This window comes from Papio anubis, chromosome 2, assembly GCF_008728515.1.
Source record: "Papio anubis isolate 15944 chromosome 2, Panubis1.0, whole genome shotgun sequence".
NCBI classification, from domain to species: Eukaryota; Metazoa; Chordata; class Mammalia; order Primates; family Cercopithecidae; genus Papio; species Papio anubis.
In genome coordinates, this window is record NC_044977.1 from 77795843 (window position 1) to 77820909 (window position 25067).

At 40.7% G+C, this 25067-nt stretch overlaps 1 protein-coding gene across 3 annotated transcripts in view; it reads left to right on the forward strand.

Moving 5' to 3' along the window:
• Positions 1-25067, forward strand: part of CADPS (calcium dependent secretion activator) — a 494204-nt gene that overhangs the window by 417628 nt on the left and 51509 nt on the right. For all 3 annotated transcript variants that reach the window (XM_009200417.4, XM_009200423.4, XM_009200406.4), the window contains 2 exons: positions 6400-6474; positions 7363-7446. In XM_009200417.4, coding sequence (XP_009198681.3) covers positions 6400-6474; positions 7363-7446 — 159 coding nt within the window. The remainder of the gene's footprint in view (positions 1-6399; positions 6475-7362; positions 7447-25067) is intronic.

Below are 25067 nucleotides of genomic sequence, written 5' to 3' on the forward strand. Positions count from 1 at the left end.
GATATAATTCACATACCCATGAAATTCATCCATTCAACATGTGCCATTTAGTAGTTTTAGTTTATTCACAAAGTTATGCAGTCATCACCACAGTCAATTTTAGGACATTTTTATCACCTGAAAAACTGAGTACCCATTAATTCTCACTCACCTCCGCTTCTCCACAGCCCTAGGTAATCACCAAAATACTTTCTGTCTCTAAGGATTTACCTGTTCTGAACATTTCTTATAAACAAAATCATACAATATGTGGCCTTTTGTGTCTGGCTTCTTTCATTCAGCATAATGTTTTCAAGATTCATCCATGCTGTAGCCTGTATTGGTCGCTCCTTGTTAAGGCTGAGTCATATACTCCATTGTATGGATATACCACACTTTGTTTATCCGTTCGTCAGTTGATAGACATTTGAGTTGTTTCTATTATGATTATTGCTGCTATGAACATTCATGTACAAGTTTTCATGTGGACCTGTGTTTTCAACTCTCTTGGGTACATACCTAGGAGCAGAGTTGTGGGGTCACATGGTAACTCTGTGTTTAGCTTTTTGAGGAACTTCCAACTGTTTTTCAAAATGGCTGCACCATTTTACATTTCCACCAGCACTATATGAGAAACCTGATTTCTCTGCATTTTAGCCAATATTCATTATCTGTCTTTTTTTATTGTAGCTATCCTAGCTATATGTGTATGAAGTATCTCTTGTAGTTTTTTATTCATAGTGATGTTTAGCATCTTTGTATGTATTTATTGACCATTGCATATTTTCTTTAAAGAAATGCCTATTCAAAATCTTTTGCCAATTTGAAAAATTGGGTTATTTGTCTTTTTATTGTTGAGTTGTAAGAGTTCTTTATATGTTCTGGATACTAGACCATTATCATACATATGATTTGCAACTATTTTCTCCCATCCTGTGGGTTTTCTTTTTCATCTTCTCGATGGGATCCTTTAAAACACAACAGGTTTCTTTTAAATTAAATGAAATCCAATTGATCTATTTCCCCTTAAGTCTTCTTGAGATGAACATTTTCACTGAGTTTTCTAAGGATGGCGATAGGCCAGGGTGCAGGTTGATACAACAAGACTGGTCTTGCCTTCTCCTCAGCAGCTTCTGCAGTCCCTCTCCAGCTTGATTCAATAATAGCCATGTTTCAAAAGTTCCCACATACCTGGTCAGATGGCAAAACAATTCTGCCAAACAAACCAAGTCACTTTGATCTGGGCTTTTTTCTTTTTGAGGTGGGGGTTTAGGGAGAGTAGTGGGAGTGGGGGAGTTGCTGTCACAAACTTCACTGAGAATACAAAAAAAGGTATGGAGCAATTTCTCAGGGGAAAAAAATACTTTCACATATTATTACTCTCCAATTTCAGAGGACCTGGGGACCTCCTTGACCAAACCATAGACCCCAGTTGGAGACAGAGGATGAGAAAGAACAAGTTGACCTTTATCACAATGGTGGACCCTTCTTTTGTCTTTACCACTAATCACTTCTGGGCTAAGGTAGAATGACCTTAGCTTGACCTGGGAGTCTGGTTTTATAGAAGAATAAGTTGTTTTTTGGTTTAATCATGGCATCCTATGGACTCCATACCTTAGCTGCCAAACAATGTGTCATCATTTGCTGAATGAAGAATATAGCATGCAACACACAACCTGTGGGAAGTATGTAGTTTGTTAAAATTGGGTATTAAAGTCCCCTAATTCTGGATATAAAATCAGAAAGTTGTCTTGGACTTGCAGTAACATTTTTGACATGAAACAGCAGTGTCTATTTCTTTCTAGACATTGTTCTATTTGATAAAGTAGAAAAGACTACCCATATTCTCCCCATATGACTCAACATAATTTTTTTAATGAAAACAAATAACTGAGGCTTGTAAACATTTCTTGTTTCTCCCAAAATAGCGCGTGTACGTACACACACACACACACACACACACCACACACACCACACACACATCTAGACTAAATATCTTTATTAAGGGCCCATCTAAAGAATGCATCCTAGTCTGTGATTCTTATTGTAAGGCTGTTGGTTTTTTCCCAAGCCATCCTAGAGAGAGCTATTGTGACATTTTTCCTTAGTATAATTGAATCAGAGACACTTAAATGACCAGCTGTGGGAAATGGGGCTGCTTCTTTGAATGCCAAGTGGTTGAGAACAGGTGAGAATAAAGCTAGCTTGACTTAATTGTCTGTAAATATGTACTTCTTCTAAGTGGCCTAGCACAGTGGCTGTAACCTTAATCAGAACTTCAATGGAAAGTCATATGGAAATGTTTCCTCCTTGATTTTTCTCACTTTGTAGAATGGGAATATTCATCTCCAAAGTAAAGCTGAGTTGCTAAAATGAGATTTAACAAGAATATCTGGAAACATCCTGGAACTGGGATAAGAATAGACGAAAGTCCAATGTTTTATGTAGTCTGCATTTCTGAGTATGGGATATGAAGCCCATATTGTAGACCTAGCTACTAATACCAGCCTCCACCTGGGTCCCAACTCCCTCAACCTGCTTTAGATTAGATACTGGCCAGGTGATGAAATCTCCAATTTTAAGATCACATCCTGGATTTCATCATTGGGTAATATCACATCTAAAGGCAGCTGCTGAAACATTTGTTAAGCATAGTTTTCCATCTTAAATATTTATTTTTTTCATTAAAATTTGTGAAGTACCAATAGAAGGGAAATTGTGTATTAAATAGTTTCTCACTTGGTCTAGTGTGTTTTCATCTCATTTCCAAGGTCAGATGGTCTTAACAGAAAGACAACATACACACAATCTGTTCTATGACAAGGCAAAATGTGTAGCACAGGAAGTCAAGTGGAATGATTTTCACACAGTAATTGTGAATTTGCAACTCAGCCCATCAGAAGCAAAAGTGAACTGACCAAACTTTCCAGGCCATTGAATATTAGTAGTTCCCTCAGGATATAATTTAGGCATATAGGGCAAGTTAATCCAAGAAGGCCAGCAGAGGCCAGGCATGGTGGCTCACACCTGTAATCCTAACACTTTGGGAGGCCCAGGCGGGCAGATCATGAGGTCAAGAGATCGAGACCATCTTGGCCAACATGGTGAAACCCCGTCTCTACTCAAAATACAAAAAAATTAGCTGGGTGTGGTGGTGCACAACGGTAGTCCTAGCTACTTGGGAGGCTGAGGCAGGAGAATTGCTTGAACCTGGGAGGTGGAGGTTGCAGTGAGCCAAGTGCCACTGCACTCCAGCCTGGTGACAGAGCGAGACTCCATCTCAAAAAAAAAAAAAAAAAAAAATGGGGGTGTGGGCAGCAGAGAGGACTGGAAAATGGTAAAGCTCCCTCTTTGTACCATATCTGGATAGTCAATCAGACTGCAAGAGATTTTATAACAACATTGTCTAGTAGGAATGTTTGGTAATTGAAAGATGCCCCAGTGGTATATATACCACTTCACGGAGCTTCACATCTGCACAGAACAATATATCTCCCAAGAAAGATCAAGGAGTGAAAGCAGAGTTCTCACTATTGCTCCAGAAAAGCAAGTTAATCCAGTAAGTCTCATGTATCATGGAAAACTGGCAAAAGGGATTCACGTATTCTGTAATAACTTGAATAGGAATAGGGGCTGCTTTGATATTTACCTCTTTGCTACATGATAAACAGAGTAATTATTACCCTGCTCTGCTATCTTCCCCAAAGAAGATTTTATTTAAATTGAGGCATAATTTACATACAATAAAATATAGAGATTTTAGGTGAGTTTAGAGAAATGTATATACACATGCAACCACCATGTTAATCTATTAATAATAGTAGTAGTAGTAATACTGCCACATAGCACTTCTCAGTTTCTATACCACATTTCCAGGCATTGTTTCATTATTTGGTTAGGTGAATCTGATGTCTGTATTCACAAGTTATAATTCTAGCCCCACTGCAAAAATGAGGAAATAGACCAACAGAGATTGACATGCTAAAGTTTCCCCTGGAAGGGAGAGACAGAATAATCATATCAAAATACTTTGTTTTATAAGCAGAAAAAAAGAAATGTTCATTATAACAGAAGAGGAATGGAGATGATAATATTTGTATGGAGTGAAAGGGAGAGATAGTGGGACTGCCTGGAGAAAACATTAAGGCCAAGTTTGGCATGGAAGAATTGAACTGGGAAGAGGTTTCCATAAACTATCATATTTCCATAAGCCACAGTGTCTCCTTATGAAAGAGTTTGAGGTTCCTAGCTCCTGAAGAGAAACCTTATTTCTCTTAGGAGAAAGAATGACATCATTAACTCCTCAGAGTAAGACCCTAAATCTTTGTTGATGTGTGGAGAACAATTACTCTTGTCTCTATTTGCCACTTCAGCCCAGTTTTTCAAGAAAGTGTTTTGTTTCTCAATGATGTTCTTCTTTGCTTGGGGTAGAAGGCCCTCATTTTGTATTTCATATTATTTTGCACACAGCTAGCTTTTCTGATTTAGTTTATTCCCATAATTAATAAATGTGAATCATTTATAGCAATGCAAAGAAAACCTAGATGAGTGAGGCAGTCACAAGAGGAGGAAAAGTAAGCATGTGATTCTGGATCTTATCTCAAGACCTAAAAATGAATTTGGAGCCCTGTCAATTTTCCTGAATTCTTTTGCTCTGACATCTTTCTTTGTGTTTCTAGCAAAGAATTCTGCAGATAATTTTTTTTGCATTTAGCTTCAGGTTTATGCCACTTAGGAGTAAATTCCTTTTTGAATCTAGCAGTATAGCCAACGTGGGTTCTGATTCAATGGGACTACAACATACAAGCCATTTGCTGTATTGTTTTTCCTCTAATCAATTAAAATGAAACTGGAGGAGATGACTAAGTGATAAGACTCTCTCTCTCTACCCTTATCTTCTACTTGATGAACTTGAATAACTAATAATATTTGAATCACAATGACAGTTGACAAAATATTTTCACATCTAGACTCTCACTTGATCTCCAAAACAGAGACTTTTGAGTCTGAAAGCATGACTGCCAGGAAAGGGCTCGGGCACTGGTTTTTAAAATAATAATATTAGCATAGACCCACTAAAAATCTTTATACAGGGTTGGCTTTGTTCCCGTTTCAAAATCAGAGTTTCATACTGGTTTCTCCCTTCTCATTGGCCCAGGATGATAGTATTATTATCTCTTTTGTTTGTTTTTTTACAGATAAGGAAACTGAGTTAAATTTTCATAGGTAACATAACTTCCCAACTTTGCACTGACACTTTATCCAGGTCTTCCAATTACAAACAAACCTTACCTATGATTCTAAATGGATTTACCTAATTCGCATCCCTTTGCTCACTCTCAATAATTCCGATTGCCAGTTATCAGAATATTAAACCACATTACTATGGCTTGTATCCGTATGTTTACATAGACTTTTGAATATTTTATTTAATTTTTACTTTCTCATGTGTCCTTTTGTCCTAATTTTTATTTGCACTGATCCTTTTTTTTCTGTTCCTAATTAATCATCCTTCTGAAAGTTTGCTAAAACGTGGGTAAGTGCATTTTCCTTTTCAAATAACAATGTTTTGCATTGTTATTTTTTGTCAAGGAAATATGGGATAATTCAAATGGATACTAAAATGATCTAATAAATGTCAAGGAGCTGGCATATAATATTTTGTGTTGAAATCACTTTTCCTTTTTCCCTGGCATTTACAGCGGATTTTTATTTGTGTGGGGGTTTGTTTTCACATTACTGTTTAAATGTAATTGACAGGCACAGTTAGAGAAATTTTAAAACTTAGCAGTGGTCTCAGGGTAAGCTCGAATACTGGGTCTGCTTATCCATGAATGGAGAAAACGAGTGGCTTGCCACAAGGGTTCAGAAAGAGACACTTTGCCTTTACACTGAGTCAAGACTTGGAGATAAAACGAGGAGTTCTGAGGTATTAAGCCAAAGAACCTGAGGGTTTCAGAACAGTTTTTACAAAATTAGTCACAGTGTCTTCATCAAATTCCCTTTGGAAAGGGAATCTACTACCTAAGCCACAAACCCCAGCAGTTTTCCAAAGATAATTTTTAATCTCCTGTGTTAAATTATTACAGTATCTTGCTTTGTAAGATCCAAATCAACACACTGCTGGATCATTAAGTCATTCATGTGTGCTATTTGTAAAACTGTTTATGTGTCTACACACATTAGAGGCATCGAAAGCCTTAAGTGAGGAACAATGAACTTGGTAATATTTTTAAGAGCTTCGGATTTCTCTCCATCAAAGAAATGGAGTCAGGATCTTACAGATATTTCTGGGACTAAGGAAATAAACTGGGTCTGCAGGCCAGGCTGTATTTATAAATTATGTTGTCTAAAAATTACTGACGGATGCAATGCCATCACCTCCCAAACATGCTAATATTTGTCTTTCTGTGTTCTTAGCATCAATACCATTCAAAAATAGACGAACTAATTGAAGAAACTGTTAAAGAAATGATAACACTCTTGGTTGCAAAGGTAACCTCCAGCTTCAGGTGAAATGTTTCATTGTGAACACTGCTTTGTTATGTCTCCATTTCCATTAAAATGTAACACGTTAAAAAGTTGAGCTGGATACTTGCGTCTCTCAGGAAACAAGATTGTACGTCACCCAGCCTCAGCTCTAAATGATTTTCCGATGATCTCGAGCCGTGTGAAGATAAATTGATGAAGTGGCATATGTTAACTTAATAAGAATTTGTCCCCAAACGTCGCGCTAGGTTATACAGGAAATGTTTGTTTTGTTTTTCAGCACTGACAAAGTTAGATTTTTAAATACAGAAAGTTAAACGGTAATAAGGAATTCTGCCATCATGAAAACCCCTTTTCCTCTAGTTTCACATGCAGTGAGAGTCATAATAAAACATAAAAGTCAGATAAAGCTATTTCAGTCACCCTCATGAATTATAGAATTTTAACTAAGTAATGCTGAATGGGAAGACATTTATATTTGCCAGTGCTAAACTTCTGTTTCCCCCAAATTACTGATAAAATACAAATAAAAATAGATTGGATTAAATGTAGTGCTAATATGTAACGTAGAAACTGCTTTGCGCAGTTTTGGATTTTAAAAAGTGCATTTAATATTATCGCATGCTATATGCAACTCAATAATATTTTGTCACTTTGCACTTCTGTAACACTCTATATTTGCAATCACATAATAATGAAGAGAAAGCCGGATAAGTCAAATATTTCTATGTAAAGGCAGTCTATTCCTTTCTCCGAAGGCGGGAATCAAATAATAGACTGCAGAAATGAACGGAGGGCTCGATCCCAGCCTTTATGTGGTTGGGAAGTGATGTGCTTTATGGTGAACAATTATAGTTTGAAATAACATTTTTTTCTTTTTTGCTGTTTTTCTAGTTCGTTACTATCTTGGAAGGAGTGCTGGCAAAATTATCCAGATATGATGAAGGGACTTTGTTTTCTTCGTTTCTGTCATTTACCGTAAGTAAAGAGCTTCTTTCTTTCCTGGCTTTTGTTTTAATTTTTGGTTTTGGTTTGGGAGAGGAGTTATGTTGTGTCATTTTGTTTTGGGACGGGTGTGTGTGTTAATTACCGTCAACTATTGTATAATATTAACACTATGTGAAAAGCCAAACATTTCATAACAGCAGGTAATCCAACATCATTTCTATATCATTTGTAAATGTACAATAGGTGTGTATTTTTATGAACACACACACACTTTTCAATATGTATGCATCCGAAGAGTTGCCTACCTAAGCCTACCTTAGCTAGCTCTGGCAAATGACTTAATGTGGGCCACCGTTTCCTCATCTGTAAATGAGAAAAATTAATTTTAGAGTTTGTAAATGAAGACCTGCACACAGGCCTGCAGATATGTTCTATACGGTCCTGACTGTGTCAAGTACGTTCTTCTTAACTGAATTGCCTACGTTTAAAAATCAGGAGAATTCACAGAAAATTCTGTATTTCTGGGGGTGCCTGCTTAGCACGCTAGGTGCACAGCAAGTCTGCTGGAGCTGTGTCTTGGGGGTCTTAGACTGGACATGTGTTTACAGTTTGCTATAACTCCCTCCTGGCTATTTCACTCATTCACATACCTACCTGGGCTTGGGAGCCATTTAAGTTTACAATTTCTGGGACATATGATCTCATTATTTGCAAATTCCAAGAGGCTCTGATTCTGTGCCAGAATTGGGCAAGGGCATGGAAATGAGGTAGCTAAGGCTGGGCGGAAACCAGCCTTATTTTCTACGGATAAATGATCAGTGGAGATGGTTGCTATAAATGGGCTGCTTCAGGGGCCCAGTTCTCCCACTCTTCCCGATGCTAGGCAGGCACCACAGCTGCATGCTCCCTGCCATTTCTGACAGCAGGTTCCTGCTGGCTCTGAGACTAGCTATTTTCCTCTGACACCACCATAGGAAAGGGAATCAATTTAGGACCCACTGCCTATGGGTCTTTAAAACAGCCTCACTGTATGAAGAATCTCCCAGATAGTGATTGAATGCCAAGACAAGGCCCAGCACAGGGTAGTGGATAGCACATTATCGTCCTTGGAATCCAACAGAGCCAGGCTCGAATCCCATTGCCAATGTTAACAGCTGTGTGATCTTTAGCAAGTGTCTCATCCCCTCGGAACCTCAGTTTTCTCATTTGTAAGGGAGTGCGGGACAGATAATATCTTCCCTAATGAGCTATCATGAAGATAGTAATGTAGGTGAAAGAGCTTAGCATAGGCCTAGCTCATAATAGATTTCAATAAATGGCAACTATTATTTTTTAAAAGTAACTAATATGAGTATTATAAAATGCAAACATACATGCACACAACTTCTTTCCAAACAGACCCTACTTTGATCTTTCCCCAACCCATACATTAATATTTTGGGGAACTAAGGGAAATACAGACAGAAAACATTTAAAACAGTTTCTTCTGCTATGCAGTTCTGACCTTCCCAGGTATAAGGATTGAATTCAATCCCAGAGGTGTGATGGCCCCCATCCCTGGAGCTTTACTGGAGAAGGTGAGGTGGGAAGGGGATAACGACAGTAGGAATTCCATCCAATTTCACTCTATAGAACCTCCTATAATATGTCACAGCTGAAAGGAAACCTATCCAACCCAATCCTTTGACAAACAAAGCAGCCAAGGCCCAGAGAGGGGAGTGATTTGTCTAAGGTCACACAGCAATGGGCGGAGTGGGGACAGGAACCATTGTGTCCTGCCAGCTTTCCCCCACCACTGAGTGGCTTCCTGGAGAGAGTGGGATTCAGCTGGCAATTGCCTGGCACTGGAAGGCAGATGGGTAAATGAGAGGGGAAGATTCATAAAGAAGGATTCAGGGCACATGAGTGGGAAATATTAGACAACGTTTCATTCCTCAGTGAAGTCCTGGAAATGGTGAAAAGAAACAGAATTCAATGCAACATTTCTGAAAAATGTTTCCCTGACACCCACAGAAGACATTGCTTTCTTTGCATCTTCATTTTGAGCAACTGTTTTTGTTGCATTGGACTTGAACCTGTAAAACCCAGGAAAGCTCCTCTGCTCTTTACTGAGCAGAATTCAATCCACCAAGGGCCCCACCCTAATTACTGGCCTACCAAGAGGACTACGGGAAGGTGGTCCAGGGGCAGTGATATCAAGAACAGGGCATCAGGGAGTCTCACAGGAGGGTTAGAGACAGGACACCCAGAGCATCCGATGCAGAAGTGTTCAAACTGAAATTCCCCTCCCCTCATCTCCCTTTTCAGAGACATTTTGCAGCCTCACAGCATGCCTAGCAAAGGCAGTGGAATGCAGAACGCTTCGGTGCCTGTTGCTGGGCCTGTAACTTCCCTCCTTAGTGACACTTCTCCCACACACTTGGCCACCCCAGACCAAAAGCACCCACTTATCATTTGCAGCCCGTGTTCTCATCTCCTGCCAGTATTCCAGTATTAGAGAAAGTGAACCGTGTTTATAGGTGGCAGGAATATCTCCACACATGGATTCTGAGTTCCTGCCCAAATTCCAAATGGCCTTTGAAGGCTTCCATCAGCCCAATTGTGTTAATTCCCCAGGAGTCGAGTGGATGTAAAAGGGTTGAGCAGAGGCAGCAGGTATATTGTGCAAAGAGCTTGAAACCTGTGAAAGAACCAGCTGTGAGTCCTAGGACCCTGTGCAGAGGCACAGAGATAGTGCCGACGCTCTGGCATGAGTTCCTTAACTCCGCTCCCGTTTCTGATTCAATTCTTCAAGTATTACTGTGCACTTACCACGTCCCCACCTCAGCAGGGCTGCCAAGGATGAGCCATGTGCTCTGCCCCCCAGAAAGCTGACGAGTATCGACAAATATGCCACCCTTTCCCCCTCTTTCTCCCGCTGAGCGCCTCCTTTCCTGGGTGGGCTTGTTTCATGGTCCAAGCCAGACATTTTGGAAAACGTCTGCAGTGGCACGGAGCAGGCAGGAATATTTATTTCTCGTCTCCATCTGCATTGCTTCCTCTCTTGGAGAGGAGCTGGGGGGAGGAGGGAGGATGAGATGTGGCTTCTTCGTGCCAGCCCGAGAGGCGCCCAAGCGCACCCTCCTCTCCTCCCTCACCAGCTTCAGCAGCAGTAGCAGCCTGGGATTTATGGAGGCAGGCGCCTTTCGAACTTTTGAAAGATCAGCCCAGTTGGAAGACGCAATTAGCAACTATCTGCCCATTTCCCTTGACTGCAAGATGTGCTTTTGCGTGGGATGCCTGTTTGGAAGGGTCCCTGTCTTGTGGGTAGCCACTTGCTGTTCTTTTAGGAGGCCAAGAAGAAGGGCAAGCAGGTACCCATGTTCCTCCCACAGAAAATGACAATGCTTTCCTCTGTCCTCTGCAAGTGTTAACAAATATGCTGGTTCTGGAATTCATTCATTCATTTACTCAACTTCTGTTTACTGAGCACCTATGTGTCATGTGCTGTGCTAGGTGCTAGGGACACAGCAATAGGCCAGAAAGGTGTGTTCTCGGCCCTTTTGGGAGCTTACATTTAGTAAAGGAGACAGGCAATTAAAAATGAAAGAAAATTACCCAGTGGGAGAAGCGTTTCCACAGGACATAAACTGAAGAGCAAGAGAAAGTGGGGAGGTGATATGACTTCAGCCAGGATGCTCAGGCAAGTTCTCTCTGCAGATGACATGAGAGACTTGAGCTCTCAAGCTTGAAGGAGTCAGCGATGGATACAGAAGAGGGGAGAATCTTCTGGACAGAATAGCAGCTGCATTAGCCAGGAGGCAGGAAAGCAGGAGGCATTTTTGCAGGATATTCTAGAGGTCACATAAACATGGTTTAGGGATTAAGTGAATGTTGAGGGTGGAGACTTGACTGCAGAGGGCAAAGGTGGAAAGCTTGAGAACTATGATATACTGAAGAGCTCAGCTGAGCTAATGAGTCCTGAGAGTCCATGGGGTACAGTAAAAAAGACAGCACAGGGTAGGGAGAACTGGGATGGTAACCCAGCTCGGCCCCTTACCAAGGAGCTGTGCGACCTGGAACAAGGGACCACATCTTGGCTTTTAATTTCCTTCAGTGTAATATGGTGATAGTTATATTAGATGAATTCAGAAGTCTAAAATAACTATAAGAGCTACAGCTCCTATTCCTTAAACATTCGCTAAGTGCCTGGCACAAAGCTACCTGCTTTAAATGTATTTTTCCTGCTGAATCCTCAGAACAATCCCATTCCAACATTCTTCTGCAGATGTTGAAACTAAGGCTCGGAAGGGTTAAGCCCCCCGCCCAGCTCAGGTGAATTCTTCCTTCACTAAACCCTGGGGCCCCTGCAGAGGAATAAAGATGTAGGAGTAGCCCAGGCCCCACCTCAAAGCAGACAGAACCTTTATCAAGTTCTGTCTGAACTTTATCTCAAGTCCTCTGAAGTCCCTTAGAATTCAGACATCCTCCTCCGATCAAACAAATCCATTTGAGGTGGTCACAACACACCATGGAAGCCACTCGCAACAGGAAGAATAAAACCTATCTTAGGGCTGTCAGGAGCCTGAAACCTACCGTATGTCCAGTCTTCTTTGTCTTAAGTTGCCCTCACTTGCCCTGTTTTCCTTTTACCAGCATTTTGATTGTCTTGCCACCTGGAAATGAAACAAAACAGATACGTTTCTCCCCACTAGCATTTGTGAGAAGAGTTGGAGTTTGTGTAAATCAGTAGCATCGACTGCTTTTGTGCAGAGCTCTTGATGCCATGCCTTAGAACGAGAATGCCACCTGCGTCTAAAGCCGGAACTGGATCAATGAAATTCACTTCTGTTCACAGAACATTTTGGTTAAGAGGCAATCTGAATTCTAGAATGGGGTGAATATCCCTCAGAGTTTGTTAGTAATTTCTCTGATGGCATTTCACTTATGCTTTGGCTTCAGGGAATGTCCAGGGTAGGAGAGACGGCTTTTTACAGTGTGAGTTGATGATGAGTGATGCAGACAGAGGTTTTGATTTACCCTCCAGAGGGTAACATCACCAGATTATTCACTGCCAAATACATGTAATTTTTAAGTCAATTGGCTTCTACATTTCAGAGTGGAGGTGTCTGCCTTGGACAGAAGCACCAACTGTGGTAGTAGTAGCTGGCGTTTATTGAACACATACTATGTGCCAGACACTGTGCTAAGTGTTTGCATGCATTTTCTCATTTGATCCTCACAATTACTCTATGCAACTGATTTAATTATCACCCCCATTTTATAGATAAGTGATGTTGAGTGATTTGTCAAAGTCACATAGCTATTAAGACTCTACCCTAAATTGCTCATTTATTATTAGAAAAATGTTATTCCCCATAGATACACAGAAATCTGTAGGTGAAGTCAGTTAGTGGCTTTTCCAGAAACTATCCACTAGCTGATACCACTTCTAAGAAAAAGAGTCTTCTGTTTTTCATATATTACCAGCAAAAATAATTTATAAAGATTTTAGTCAACAGCCAGCTATTTTACCATAACACTGAAGTAACAGACTTTCAAAATTCCCCACTTCCTTTGTGCTGTCCAGATAATCATTCATTTTACATTAGTCCTTCATTCTATGCCTGTTTATGGAGTGCCTACTATGTGCTAGACACTGGGGGGGTCAGCGATGAATAAGACATAAAATACTGTTTATTGGACATTTGCATGAGGGAGATACATATTCTCAATAAGTAATTTACAAGCATGGTGATTACTCAGAAAGAGAGAGTAACTAGTGCAGTGCAATTATGGACCAAAGGGACCCAACCTCATCTGGGAGACCATTGAAGGAAATGACATTTGAGCCAAGACCTAAAGAATAAGTAGAGTTTTGCTTGGCAAAGGAGAGAGCAAAGAGTATTCCAAGATACAAAGACCTGGAGGTAAAAGGGAAGGTCTAGTACACTTTAGGAACTATAAGTTCCTTGTGACTCAGGGAAAGGCCAGGCCAGAAGGAGAGAAATGGCAGAGATGGAGTTAAAGAGCAATCAGTGCAGGAGCCTGATCATGAAGGAGCTTGCCTGTGGTACAGACTTTAAGGGTTTTGAGCAGGGAATTTACCAAAATCAATTCAACTGGAGAAATTAAGACAGATCACAGAGAGACCAGCTCCCTGTTATAAGCCAGCTGGGCTTATTGGTCTTCTGATGTTGGAGCTAAGGGCCACCTTCCAATGGAAGTCACCATTTATTTCTTCTAAAGTATTTTGTTCATATGGGCCAACGAAAAAACGCTGCACTTTAAAAACTTAGAGAACTCTAAAACACTGATCTGCCATATCTTCTATCAATTTCTTTCATCAGCCACTCCCTAGTGTTTCAGAATTTGACATCCCCTTTGGGGTCTGTGACAGATCATTTTATTGCCTAGTAGGACATCCTTATTTCCAGTTGATGCCATGAAAATGGAGTTAACAATTAACACACTTGCTGTCTGAAGCAACCCTTCAGAAGCTTTACAGAAGAGAAAAGATAAGTATCCAAAGTTAACCATTTCACTTAATACTGTGTAGTGAACAGCTGGATATCATTCAAAACAAACGTAAGACAGACACAGTATTTTCTCCAGGCTGTGTGGTCTGAGTGACCAGGTCACAGAAATGCTAGCTACAAAAGAAATACCTAATGAATGTGGGTATTTCTCAGCACTTTGGGAGGGAGAGATGGGCGGATCACCTGAGGTCAGGAACTTGAGACCAGCCTGACCAACATGGTGAAACCCCATCTCTACTAAAAATACAAAAATTAGCCAGGCATGGTGGCAGGTGCCTGTAATCCCAATTGCTTGAGAGGCTGAGCCCGGAGAATCACTTGAACTCAGGAGGCGGAGGTTGTAGTGAGCCGAAATCACGCCACTTCACTCCAGCCTGGGCGGCAGAGCCAGACTCCGTCTCAAAAAAGAAATAGAAAAAAGAAATACCTAATGAATAGGTACATGGCTTCAAACAGGAAATAGATGTCATGAAATTAACTATAGATTCTATGCTGACCTCCAAATCACATGCAGTGGGAAGCTTATCACCAGAAAGTTAGAGAGTGATTAAGATAAAGGTGTGACTGTGAAGCCCAGACTAAGAGAAACATAGGCAGGCTATTGACCGTTTCTCAGCCTTGGTTTCTTCATCCGTAGAGTGGGAATGCTGATAGCTGCTTCAGAGAACCACTGGGCTAATAAGAGATAAACAGTAGGCCTTTCATAACACCTGGTATATAGTAAGTAGGTGCTCCATAAATAGCCATTCTTAGCCTTACTGTCAAATTATTCAAAACTGTAAGAAAGTTTACATGACCCTGGTGCTTTTTTTATTTTTATTTTTTAAAATTATACTTTAAGTTCTGGGATACATGTGCAGAACGTGCAGGCTTGTTGCATAGGTATACATGTGCCATGGTGGTTTGTTGCACCCATCAACCCATCATCTACATTAGGTAATTCTTCTAATGCTATGCCTCCCCTAGCCCCCCACCCTGCAACAGGCCCTGGTGTGTGATGTTCCCCTCCCTGTGTCCATGTGTTCTCATTGTTCAGCTCCCACTTATGAGTAAGAACGCGCAGTGTTTGGTTTTCTGTTCTTGTGTTAGTTTGCTGAGAATGATGGTTTCCAGCTTCATCTATGTCCCTGAAAAGGACATGGACTCATCCTTTTTTATGGCTGTGTAGTATTCGATTGTGTGTATGTGTCACATTTGCTTTATCCAGTCTATCACTGTATCACTGATGGACATTTGGGTTGGTTCCATTTTCTTACCAGTTCAGTCTTAGCATACCAATCATTTCTCCTGTAAGCAGTCCAAACTATTATCCATGACAAGGTCAACCAAAACTCTTGTGACTTATATTTTAGCACATTCTTGCATGCAAAAATTTGATTCATCAAAGACATTTTTCCATTATGTTTAGTGTTTTTTTTGTTTTTTTTGTTTTTTTAGCATTTTGTGTTTTATTTTAACACTAAAAGAATTTTTCGGCCAGACGCAGTGGCTCACACCTGTAATCCCAGCACTTTGGGAGTCCAAGGCAGGCAGTTTACGAGGTCAGGAGATCGAGACCATCCTGGCTAACATGATGAAACCGCCTCTCTACTAAAAACACACACACACACACACACACACAAATTAGCCAGGCCTGGTGGCGGGCGCTTGCAGTCCCAGCTACTAGGGAGGCTGAGGCAGGAGAATGGCATGAACCCAGGAGGCAGAGCTTACAGTAAGCCGAGATCGTGCCACTGCACTCCAGCCTGGGCAACAGAGCGAGACTCCGTCTCAAAAAAAAAAAAGAAAAAAAAAAAAAGAAATTTTCATTTTTACATAGCCTCTAAATACCTCTTTATTAATCAAAATGTTTGCTTAACTAGAATTGAATATCTCATTCTCCAAGCATATTTTGGTTTGAATCAGGTTTATTTCAGTGTGCACTGAGGTTTCTTGTTTTTCCAGTTCTGCCACTTCCTAAAGTATAATCTTAGATTGATTAATCTCTGACCTTAGTTGCCTAGTCTGTAAAATGGGAACCATAAGACCTGCATTATGTGGTGTGGGTAGAATTAAATGAGAAAATGGTGGATTGGAGTAAGTATTTGATACTTGTTAGATATTGTGATTATTGTAATTATTAGTGTGGTTCTATCACTGAGCACAAATGTTAGCATCAGTTACTCAATCAGCCGCTGCTGTATGTAAATTACAGAACTAAGAGTGGTAGAGAGAGATTTAAAACAAAAATCTTACTCTACTGTCTGGAAGTTACTGTCTAGAGTGCATTCAATAGAAGGAACTTTCTAGACTTTCTGGTTCAGTGTTTCCAGTGATATGCTAGAGTCTGCTTGGCTCCTACCTGCTGGTGAGAGCCACTTCTCCTTTTCTCTTCCTATGTTCAAAGTTAGGGATGTCACATTGGTAGCCTAAAACTGACCACAGCAGGAGTATTTTACTGAAATTGGCAAACGCTCTATTACTTATATTTCAGTATATTATTATATTGGGGTTTTTTTTTTAGAGAGAGATATAGAGAAAGAGAAAGGAAAGAGAGAGAGAGTGAGCCTTTCAGAAACTAGCATACCACTGAGTGTATCCCAAGTGTAGGATATGTACCACGTGGGACCTTAGATGCTGCTGGTGTTAGATGCTCCAAAAATTCATCATTAAATAAGACCAATCACATTGTGAGAGGGTTATTATTTTTCTAATTCCTTTTTCATCTTTATCCTTATATCAAGAAGAAAGTTTCCATCTGGTGCTTGTTTGTCTTTCACACCTTTCTAAAAATCTCAATTTTTCATTTGTAACAGAGAGGGGGAGGCTTCAGGATCAGGACCTTTAGCAGGCAACCATGTCTACCCAGAATTTGCTACCATTATTTTAGTTATATTGTATTTATTTTCACCCTGGCTTTTTTCTTATTGAGAGTGATATTGCTTTTTCATTCATAGTAGTAATATGTTTCCCTTTATAATTAAGTATTTTTAAAGTGAGCTAGTTTAAAGAGAAATAATAAGTAACTATAATACAGATGGTTCATGGGTTGTAGCCAAAATCAGGAAGGTGTATTGATGCTGCAAGTCTGGGAAGTACTGGTACTTTCTAGCCACTCCATTTTGCAGTTGTGAAAACTGAGACCAGAGAAGGAGAATGACTTGCACAGCTAGTTCAGTAGAACTCAGACCTCTTAACTCATCCCTTGAGCCTTGCAAAAATCCTCTCTGGGATTGCTTGTTTTCCTCACTCTTTACCTGAGAAAATGAAAACAAAAACAAAAAACAAGAGAGAGAGAGAGAAACCAAACCACTGTGTTACAAACCTAGGCTATGATAGATAAGTTGTCATTGGCAGCAGTGACATAATTTATACCTTCAAATTCAGGCTAAAGCAGCCTGCAGGAAAAGTCAAATAAGCTTACATGTCTGCTTGGAGATCTTACAAAATTAGAACTTTCCAATTTGCACTTCCAAGTTTCTCTTAAAACAAGATCATGTCACAAAAATCAACGAAATGGAAAAGCATACAATGTGGCCATTAGGAGGGCAAACCCTGGAGTCCAAGGGAACCATGTTTCAAATACCAGCTCCATAATGTCACTAGTTGTGGATCTTTTAAGAGGTCGGTTAACCTCTCCAAGCCTCAGTTTCCTCATTTGTAAGCGATGAGAATTTCATGCCCACCATTGTGAGGCTGAATTCCTGATAAATTGCTTAGCTTTGTGCTAGGCAAAGAGTAAGCATGCAACCATTGTTAAGTACAGCAGTGTTAAGAGGGTGGATCTGAAGGAGCCCTTGGGCCTTGGAAAAATCATCTCTGGGAATGAGGGATTGGGACAGAAATGAGGAAAAGGAAAACTGGAAGGAAAAACAGGTCTACTTCAATCAGGCATCTGTTCGGAAGCCCCAGGGGGTGGGGGGTGGGGGGAGATGAGAACATACACTTCCTGGATCTAGTCTCAGAGCACAGTACCCTGAACAACAGGAGATGAGAACAATTCTCATCGTTAATGAGGCTGCGGCTCCTAATCGGAGCATGGAATAGAATGCGTTTGCTTAATAGAGATCATTTCCTTGCCTCTTGCCCAACTCCCCAGCAGTGCCAGCAGCCCTTTGTTTCATAAAAGGTAGGGACTTTGAGGAGTGTGGTGGGATGGGCTGTAGGAGGCATTACTACCCTCATTACTATGATAATAGTTTAATCACAATATTTATGCACATGCACAGAAGCCGTGCAATCCACCAGTAGCCCTGCAACTCAGTTTTCATGTTCTTGCCTAAGGATGCTTTGTAGGAAAGCCTGGGCTCTCTCTCACCTTCCCATGGCCCCCTGTGAAGCTCTACAGTGGTTCACAGAGGTCATTTCAGAATATTATCCTTGATGGTTACAGTTATATATATGAGGTCTTTTTTGTGGTCAGTGAATATTATAATACATTTTGTTGTTCAAAATACTTCCACAGTCATGTTAGGACTTTTCCCTTCACACTTTGTTTACTGTCTTGTGAAAAGGCAGTGTAGGAACAACCTGATACAGTAGGGAATCCTTTGAAGTCAGGCCCACCCACTAGGGTTCAAATCCTAGCTCTGCTACTTCTTGACTGTGTGCCCTGAGGACAGCAACTTATCCTCTCTGAGCCCAGTTTCCTCATTTGGAAAGGGAGGAGACAAGTTCTTAGAAGATGTGAATAGGACACTGTAAATGAGGTGTTCAATCATTGGTAAATGCACTCATGATTTTACATAGGACTATCAGTTATTAAATATTTCTGTATTATTCATGAGAAATCTGAGTAGTTCATTGCTTTTCCCAAGGTCACATAGACACTAACTGAGAAAGTAGGAGTAAGAGTCAAGACTTGGTCAGTATTCTCTTTTCCATTATCTGAAATGTTTTTAACACTGGATCCATTTATAGGCAACTTAGAGAAACCTTATTTTTTAAACATCTCAAACTTTAACTCTTTTCTTTCAAATGGGAATCAAATTTTGAAAGCCAGTGATCATTTTTCAAGCGGTGGACATCTGATGAGCTACCCATGAGAAATTTTTGGTGTCAGCGTTCCCACCTCTGTAAAAATGGCATTTATAAACTCTGGCCTTCTTAAAAAAGGAAACAAGGGACAATGGCCTCGTGATGTATGTGCGTCCGTGTAGCATTTGACTCAGTGCTCATATGGAAATAGTGGCTCCCAATTGGCCCAGCACAGTATTGACGTTCGGTAAGCAAAGAAGACATTTTAGGCCCTCTGGTGACAGAGCCCTGGGAATCCATCGTGCTGTCTATGATTCCAGATACACCTCAAGGGTTGTGTTTTTCTCCAGTCCTCAGAAAGTATTGGAAGGGGCTTTCACTGTAATTGTCACTTGGCCCCAGGCAGAAGCCACTGAGGTTTGCTCAACTGCTCACCCGCACACGCAGTCCCAGTACATCCACCCACTCACACATTCTGTCTCACCCAAGCAGTCGGTCCCTCAGTTGGCACTTAAAATTTATTCATCTTCCCAAGATGCACTTAGAGCATCCAGATTATGTATTGAGGGTTGTTTCTGTTAGGTTTTGGTTTTGCCTTTATAGAGGACATATCCCTAAACCATGATTTCATCAACCAAACACCTTGAGAAAGTTATCCTGTGAAAGATACATTCTTCCTGCAAAATCCCTTTCTCCACTAGAATTGAAAATTGAAAATTCTATCACTTTTGTTCCTTTTTTCAATAATTTTTAATGAAAGTCATATCGGCACATGGTTAAAAAAAAACGATACAGAAACATAATTTTTTTAAAAAAAGACATGGTTCTCTGTCCTACTCCTTTCTGCTCTCAATCCCTTCCTTCAAAAGGAAACTTTTTAACAATTTTTTAACCCCTGGAGTGCTAAGTACTGTTATTATTTTTTTTATTGTTATTATTTGGAGATAGGGTCTCACTCTGTCTCCCAGGCTGGAGTGCAGTAGCATGATCACAGCTCACCGCAGCATCGAACTCCTGGGCTCAAGTGATCCTCCTGCCTCAGCCTCCTGAGTAACTGGGAATATAGGTGCACACCACCACGCCTGGCTAATTTTGTTTGTTTGTTTTGTAGAGGTCTCCCTATATTGCCCAGGCTGGTCTTGAACTCCTGGTTTCAAGCAATCCTCCTGCCTCAGCCTCCCCGAGTGCTAGGATTATAAGCATGAACCACTGCACCCAGCCTTTGTAGTCATTTCCTGATTGGTCGATCTTAATGATTATTTGACTCCCTACTATAATAGAGCATCAGCTCACTTTATATCACCCACTTCTCCTTCACTCTCCTCCTGTTACAGTTATACCAGTATTGTTCCTCCTGTCTTGGTACCATTATAACTTTAAGCTGTACCCATCCACCTTTATTTCCTGTTTCACCCACGAAATGAGACTATGACACCCGTATCTTTTTTCTTCTCCTGCTTCCTCCTCCAATTTCATTTTCTAACATAGGCATTCTTAACTCATATCACTTAAAAATGCAATAACCTATATTTATGAGTGTTCCTTGAGTCTAGACCAGCACTGTCCAATAGAACTGTCTAAAATGATGGCAATATTCTGTATCTGAGCTGTCCAAAATAGTTGTCACTAGCCACATGTAGCTCTCAAGTACTCTCAACTGTGACTAGTGCAACTAAAAAGTTGAATTTTAGTTGTATTTTCTTTTAATTTATTTAAATTTAGGGAGCCACACGTGTAGGGTCAGACCAACCTTAATATATACGTACAATTCACTAGAACAACCTGATTTTCCAGCAGAAATGACAATGATTGCTGGCACATAGTTCTTACTATGCCCAGGGACTGTTCTAAGAACTCAGTCAATAACTCAATAACCTTATGAACAATACAATTATCCTCATTTTACAGATGAGGAAAATGAGGCATAGAAAGGTTAGGTAACTTGTCAAGTAAGCGGCAGAGCTATTGAAAGTAATGGCAAAAACCCCGATTACTTTTGCAGCAACCTAATGGAATGTGGCCCCGTGCAGTCCAGCTTAAGTCTATGCTCTTAACCACTTCCCTATGAATAGGCTGGGCTGGGGCTGAATGTCTGATAACTTGGTGTCTCTCCATGTGGCTTTTTTCTCTCCAAATGGGATCTCATCCTCCTGGGCTTCTCCATGTGGCTTGGGTTTCTTGCAGCATGGTAGTCTCAGGGTAGTTACATTTACATGGCAGCTGGCTTTCAAGACTGAGGAAGCAGAAGCTGCCAGACCTCTTCAAGACTAGGCTCAGAATTGGCATGGCACCACCTCCATTATATCCTCTTGGTCAAAGCAGTTGCAGACCAGCCCAGACTCCAGGCAGATGGAGGAATAGACTCCATTTCTCAGTGAGGGAAGAGCATGCGCCTATGGGAAGCGAAAGAATTGATGGCAAGCATTTTTGGAAACAAACTATGACAATGTGAACTGGACTTCAGGTCTATATTCCCATGCAGAGAACTCCACAGACCCGTAGTGGTCTCCAGGGATCTCTTTTTATGAGGTTAGGCCTGATAAGCCAGCGAGAAATAGAATCAGAGAGAAGGTCTACAGCACACCTGGAACATGGCCAGTAAAGAGGAGAGGAAGTAGAATAATCAGGCCTCTTACTGCAGGATAAGTCCCACGCTCTTACCTGAAGCATTCTAACCTTGAAACAGAAGCAGCACACCCAAGTTTCAGATATGTAAAGTTTAATGACCCAAACCACTAGGGGAACAGAGCCCAGCCAGTGCACTGAAACCCGACCAATCACCACCCTTGGGAGGTGGAGGGAAAAGGAGTATAAAAATAATAGCCAACACTAATTAAACACATACTGTGTGCCAGGCTGTATGCAAAGATGTTTACATGTATTAGCTCCTTTAACCCTTTACATGAAGTAAATGAATTAATACAGGGAAAATGCTTAGAATAGTATTCCACCTGTGGTAAGCACTTGAGAAACTCATCTTTTTAAAAAGTAATAATCCACACAACCACCCTATAAGGAAGAACTACTGTTGTTATGATCATTATCTCTATTTTCCAAAAAGTAAGCTGATGCTTAGAAAGGTTAATTACCTGGCCCACAGCTAGTAGGTGATGAAACCAGATGCCAGATCAAGCATCTGTCTGCTGATCCCAAGCCCTTACCTTGTATGCTGCACTAATTAGGGTGTACCAAAACAAGAGACCCTTTAAGCTCTTCTTATACAGGCACCAAATACCAGTTCCTTTTGAACTGATCGTGCCTAGTGGTACTTTCTTAGTCATCCTATAAGAGTGCTACAGCTCAAATACCCACCGTAAGAAAGTGCTAGAAACCTCTAACCTCTACCCTGGGTACTGAGTAAAGACTGCCATTCTCTAAAGTTCATTCATTCAACATATTTTTACTGAGCCACTACTATATGCCAGGCAGTGTAGACCCTAAGGAGAGAGAGCACCTACAGTCTAGATATGAGGCTGGTGAGAGATGAAAAATCAAACCAACAGATGAAATGATTTTAGGGATGGTACTGAGTAACATTTTTACATACTGAATTGCCTTGATGCAAAAAAATCTACATTTCTAAATTGCTTGAGTTAGGGAAGTGGAAAAGGGAGCAAAGTAGCATCATTAACCTTGCAGCAGAAATGTCAAAGACCAAACATTGAAGTAAATTTTGCTAGCCCTTTGAAATGGTGGTGTGGTCTGCAGTTTCTAGGCAAAGGACAAAAAAATTAACGCAGAGCTCTTGTGAAGTCAAACAGGCAGGGGTGGAGTCAGCTCGTGCAGAGAATAAATCATTTCCTTGTTTTTCTCCTTTTTTTTTTTTTTTTTTTTTTTTGAGAGACCGTGGGGCGCTGGGGCAGTCACTAATGCAGTGGTATCTGTTCAGACTTCTTTCTTCTTCCATCTTTGAGTCTTACCCACCAGATTTCTGTTTGCAAAAAGGGCCTAATCCACTTTTTTTTTTGTCTGTGCATTGATTTAATAGTATCAAACCCCGAGGTCCTCGTGGTCTGCACCTGGGTTGCTTTTTCCCCTAATGAAGCAAGAGAAGTGGTTTAAGCCCCTGCCGCGCTCCCTATCAAAGCTGCACAATGATTAACTCAGGTCCCCTTTTTAGGGCCAGGCAGAAGAAAATCCCTTAGTCATCAGCATTGTGAAAATCCCAGAATGGTGAGTGTTCAATGAAAAGATTACCTTGGGCACCTGAAAAATAATGGAAGAGCTCAATAGAGAAACCATTAAGCCTGTCTACACTGGCTAAGTGAGATGGAGGGTCGAGGTAATTAGCTGGGACATTCAGGCCAGAGTAACTATTTTGGACCTTCTGCATTGACTCAAATGTATTCAAGTCCCTCATACATTTTTTTTTTTTTTTTTTTGGAGAAGCTATTTAAGGTTACATCTACATAAACAAGAAAAAAATAAGACTTAAATATAACTGGTTAATAAAAGTGGTTTGATAGTTTTTTTAAAAAAACTGAATAATAGGATAATAGGCAGCTTAGGGAATGGGAGGTCCAAAGCTATAACTTACTAGTTGTGTGCCTTCAAGCCAAGTTGCTTATCTCTTTAAGCCTCAGTTTCTTCAACTGTAAAATGGGAATATTAACGGGATCCCCCTCAAAAGGTTTTTGAGGCAGAAATCATGGAGCACGTTCATCTTACAGCTCCTAATGTGGCACCTGTACATAGTAAGTGTTCTTTGTTTCAGGCACATGAAAACATGAATAATTGCTCACTGACAGCATCTCCTCCTAATTTTATCCTTAGCCTCCATCAGCCTCTCTGGATTTGTGTCTCTTTTTCTAAGCTTTTTCCAGAACTGGCTCTATCTGGAGAGTTGGGGACAAGAGGGTTCATGAATGCTGCTAAAGAAAGGATATGGGTTGTCCTACCAGAAGGGATGGTCAGAAAGCAGGGAGTCCCAGGAGATGAAGTTCTGCTAAAGTCAGAGTTCTTGCTTCTCCTTTGAAGGCAGTTGAGACCCTGCTCAGGAGCGATGCCAGACCAGGTATCTGGGGCAAGCCCTACCCCCTCCCCTTTGTTTCCTGTGCCCTAGGGTACATGGCTATGACTTGGTCCCAGAGAGTAACGGATTGTGTTGCTGATTATAACCCAGGGCACTGGCCTGGGGACTGCCCTCTCACTTATGCCCACACTCAATCATACTTAGGGAAGAGAACAGTTCTTTGCTGTCAGCCTCAACATTTAGAGGGTGAGTTCTCAGTGCATAGGGTGTCACAGAACTGGCAGAAACTATGCCAGATGGAGAATCAGCTCAGATACCTGTTGGTAACCTGGGGAGATTCCAGCATCCTTTTTATAGCAAGAAATTGCCCACGGGCCAGAGGTGGAGAGTGAAACTGACTATCACCACCTGGCTGAGGAGCATGTGCTTTGTCTACACTGGTAAACCAATATTACCAGTAATCAAGATAAGCATAGCTACATTTAGTTGAACCCTTTGAGTAGCGTTATTATTGTCCCATTTACAGAGAAGGCTCAGAGAAATTAAGTAATGGCTAGTCACCAAGCTAAAAAATGGCAAAGCCAGAGTTTTAACCTAGCTAATCCTGAACCCATTCTCTAAGCCACTTCACTAGATTTTAAGTTAAAAAAGAAAAGAAAATTACACACACACACACACTCTTTTAACAACCATTGATGGAAAAAATACATGAAGACAAAAAGCTACTATATTATATAGTGCTTTTAAAGAAATTTGTGTTTCATTCATCAAAACAATATCTAATTATAACGTAAAATAGTATTGTATAGATGATGAGAGCTGTTGGTTATTTGATCTAGATACAGTGCCTGGTGCATGCTTGGATTTTCTGGCAATAATTCCAAAGCTCTAGTGGATCGGGAGAATCTGGTCATTCCCTACTACCTAGAGTATAGCTGGCAAAAAGACATATTCCTATGGATATGGATAACTTAAGAAAAGGTGATCCTTAAAAAGGGAGCACTGCTGACATTATACAGGAAAAGATTCTGATCCTGGTTCTGTCAATTTCTCCACTCTGCTACATTTATCTACTGTAAAGAATGTAACTGGTGACAACTTCCTACCTCTTAAGGGGACTTGAATCAGAGAATGAAAAGCAGCCTTTGAGATAACCTCTCATGTAGGTAAAGAAACAAATACAAAGAAAAGAAAAGAAAAACAGG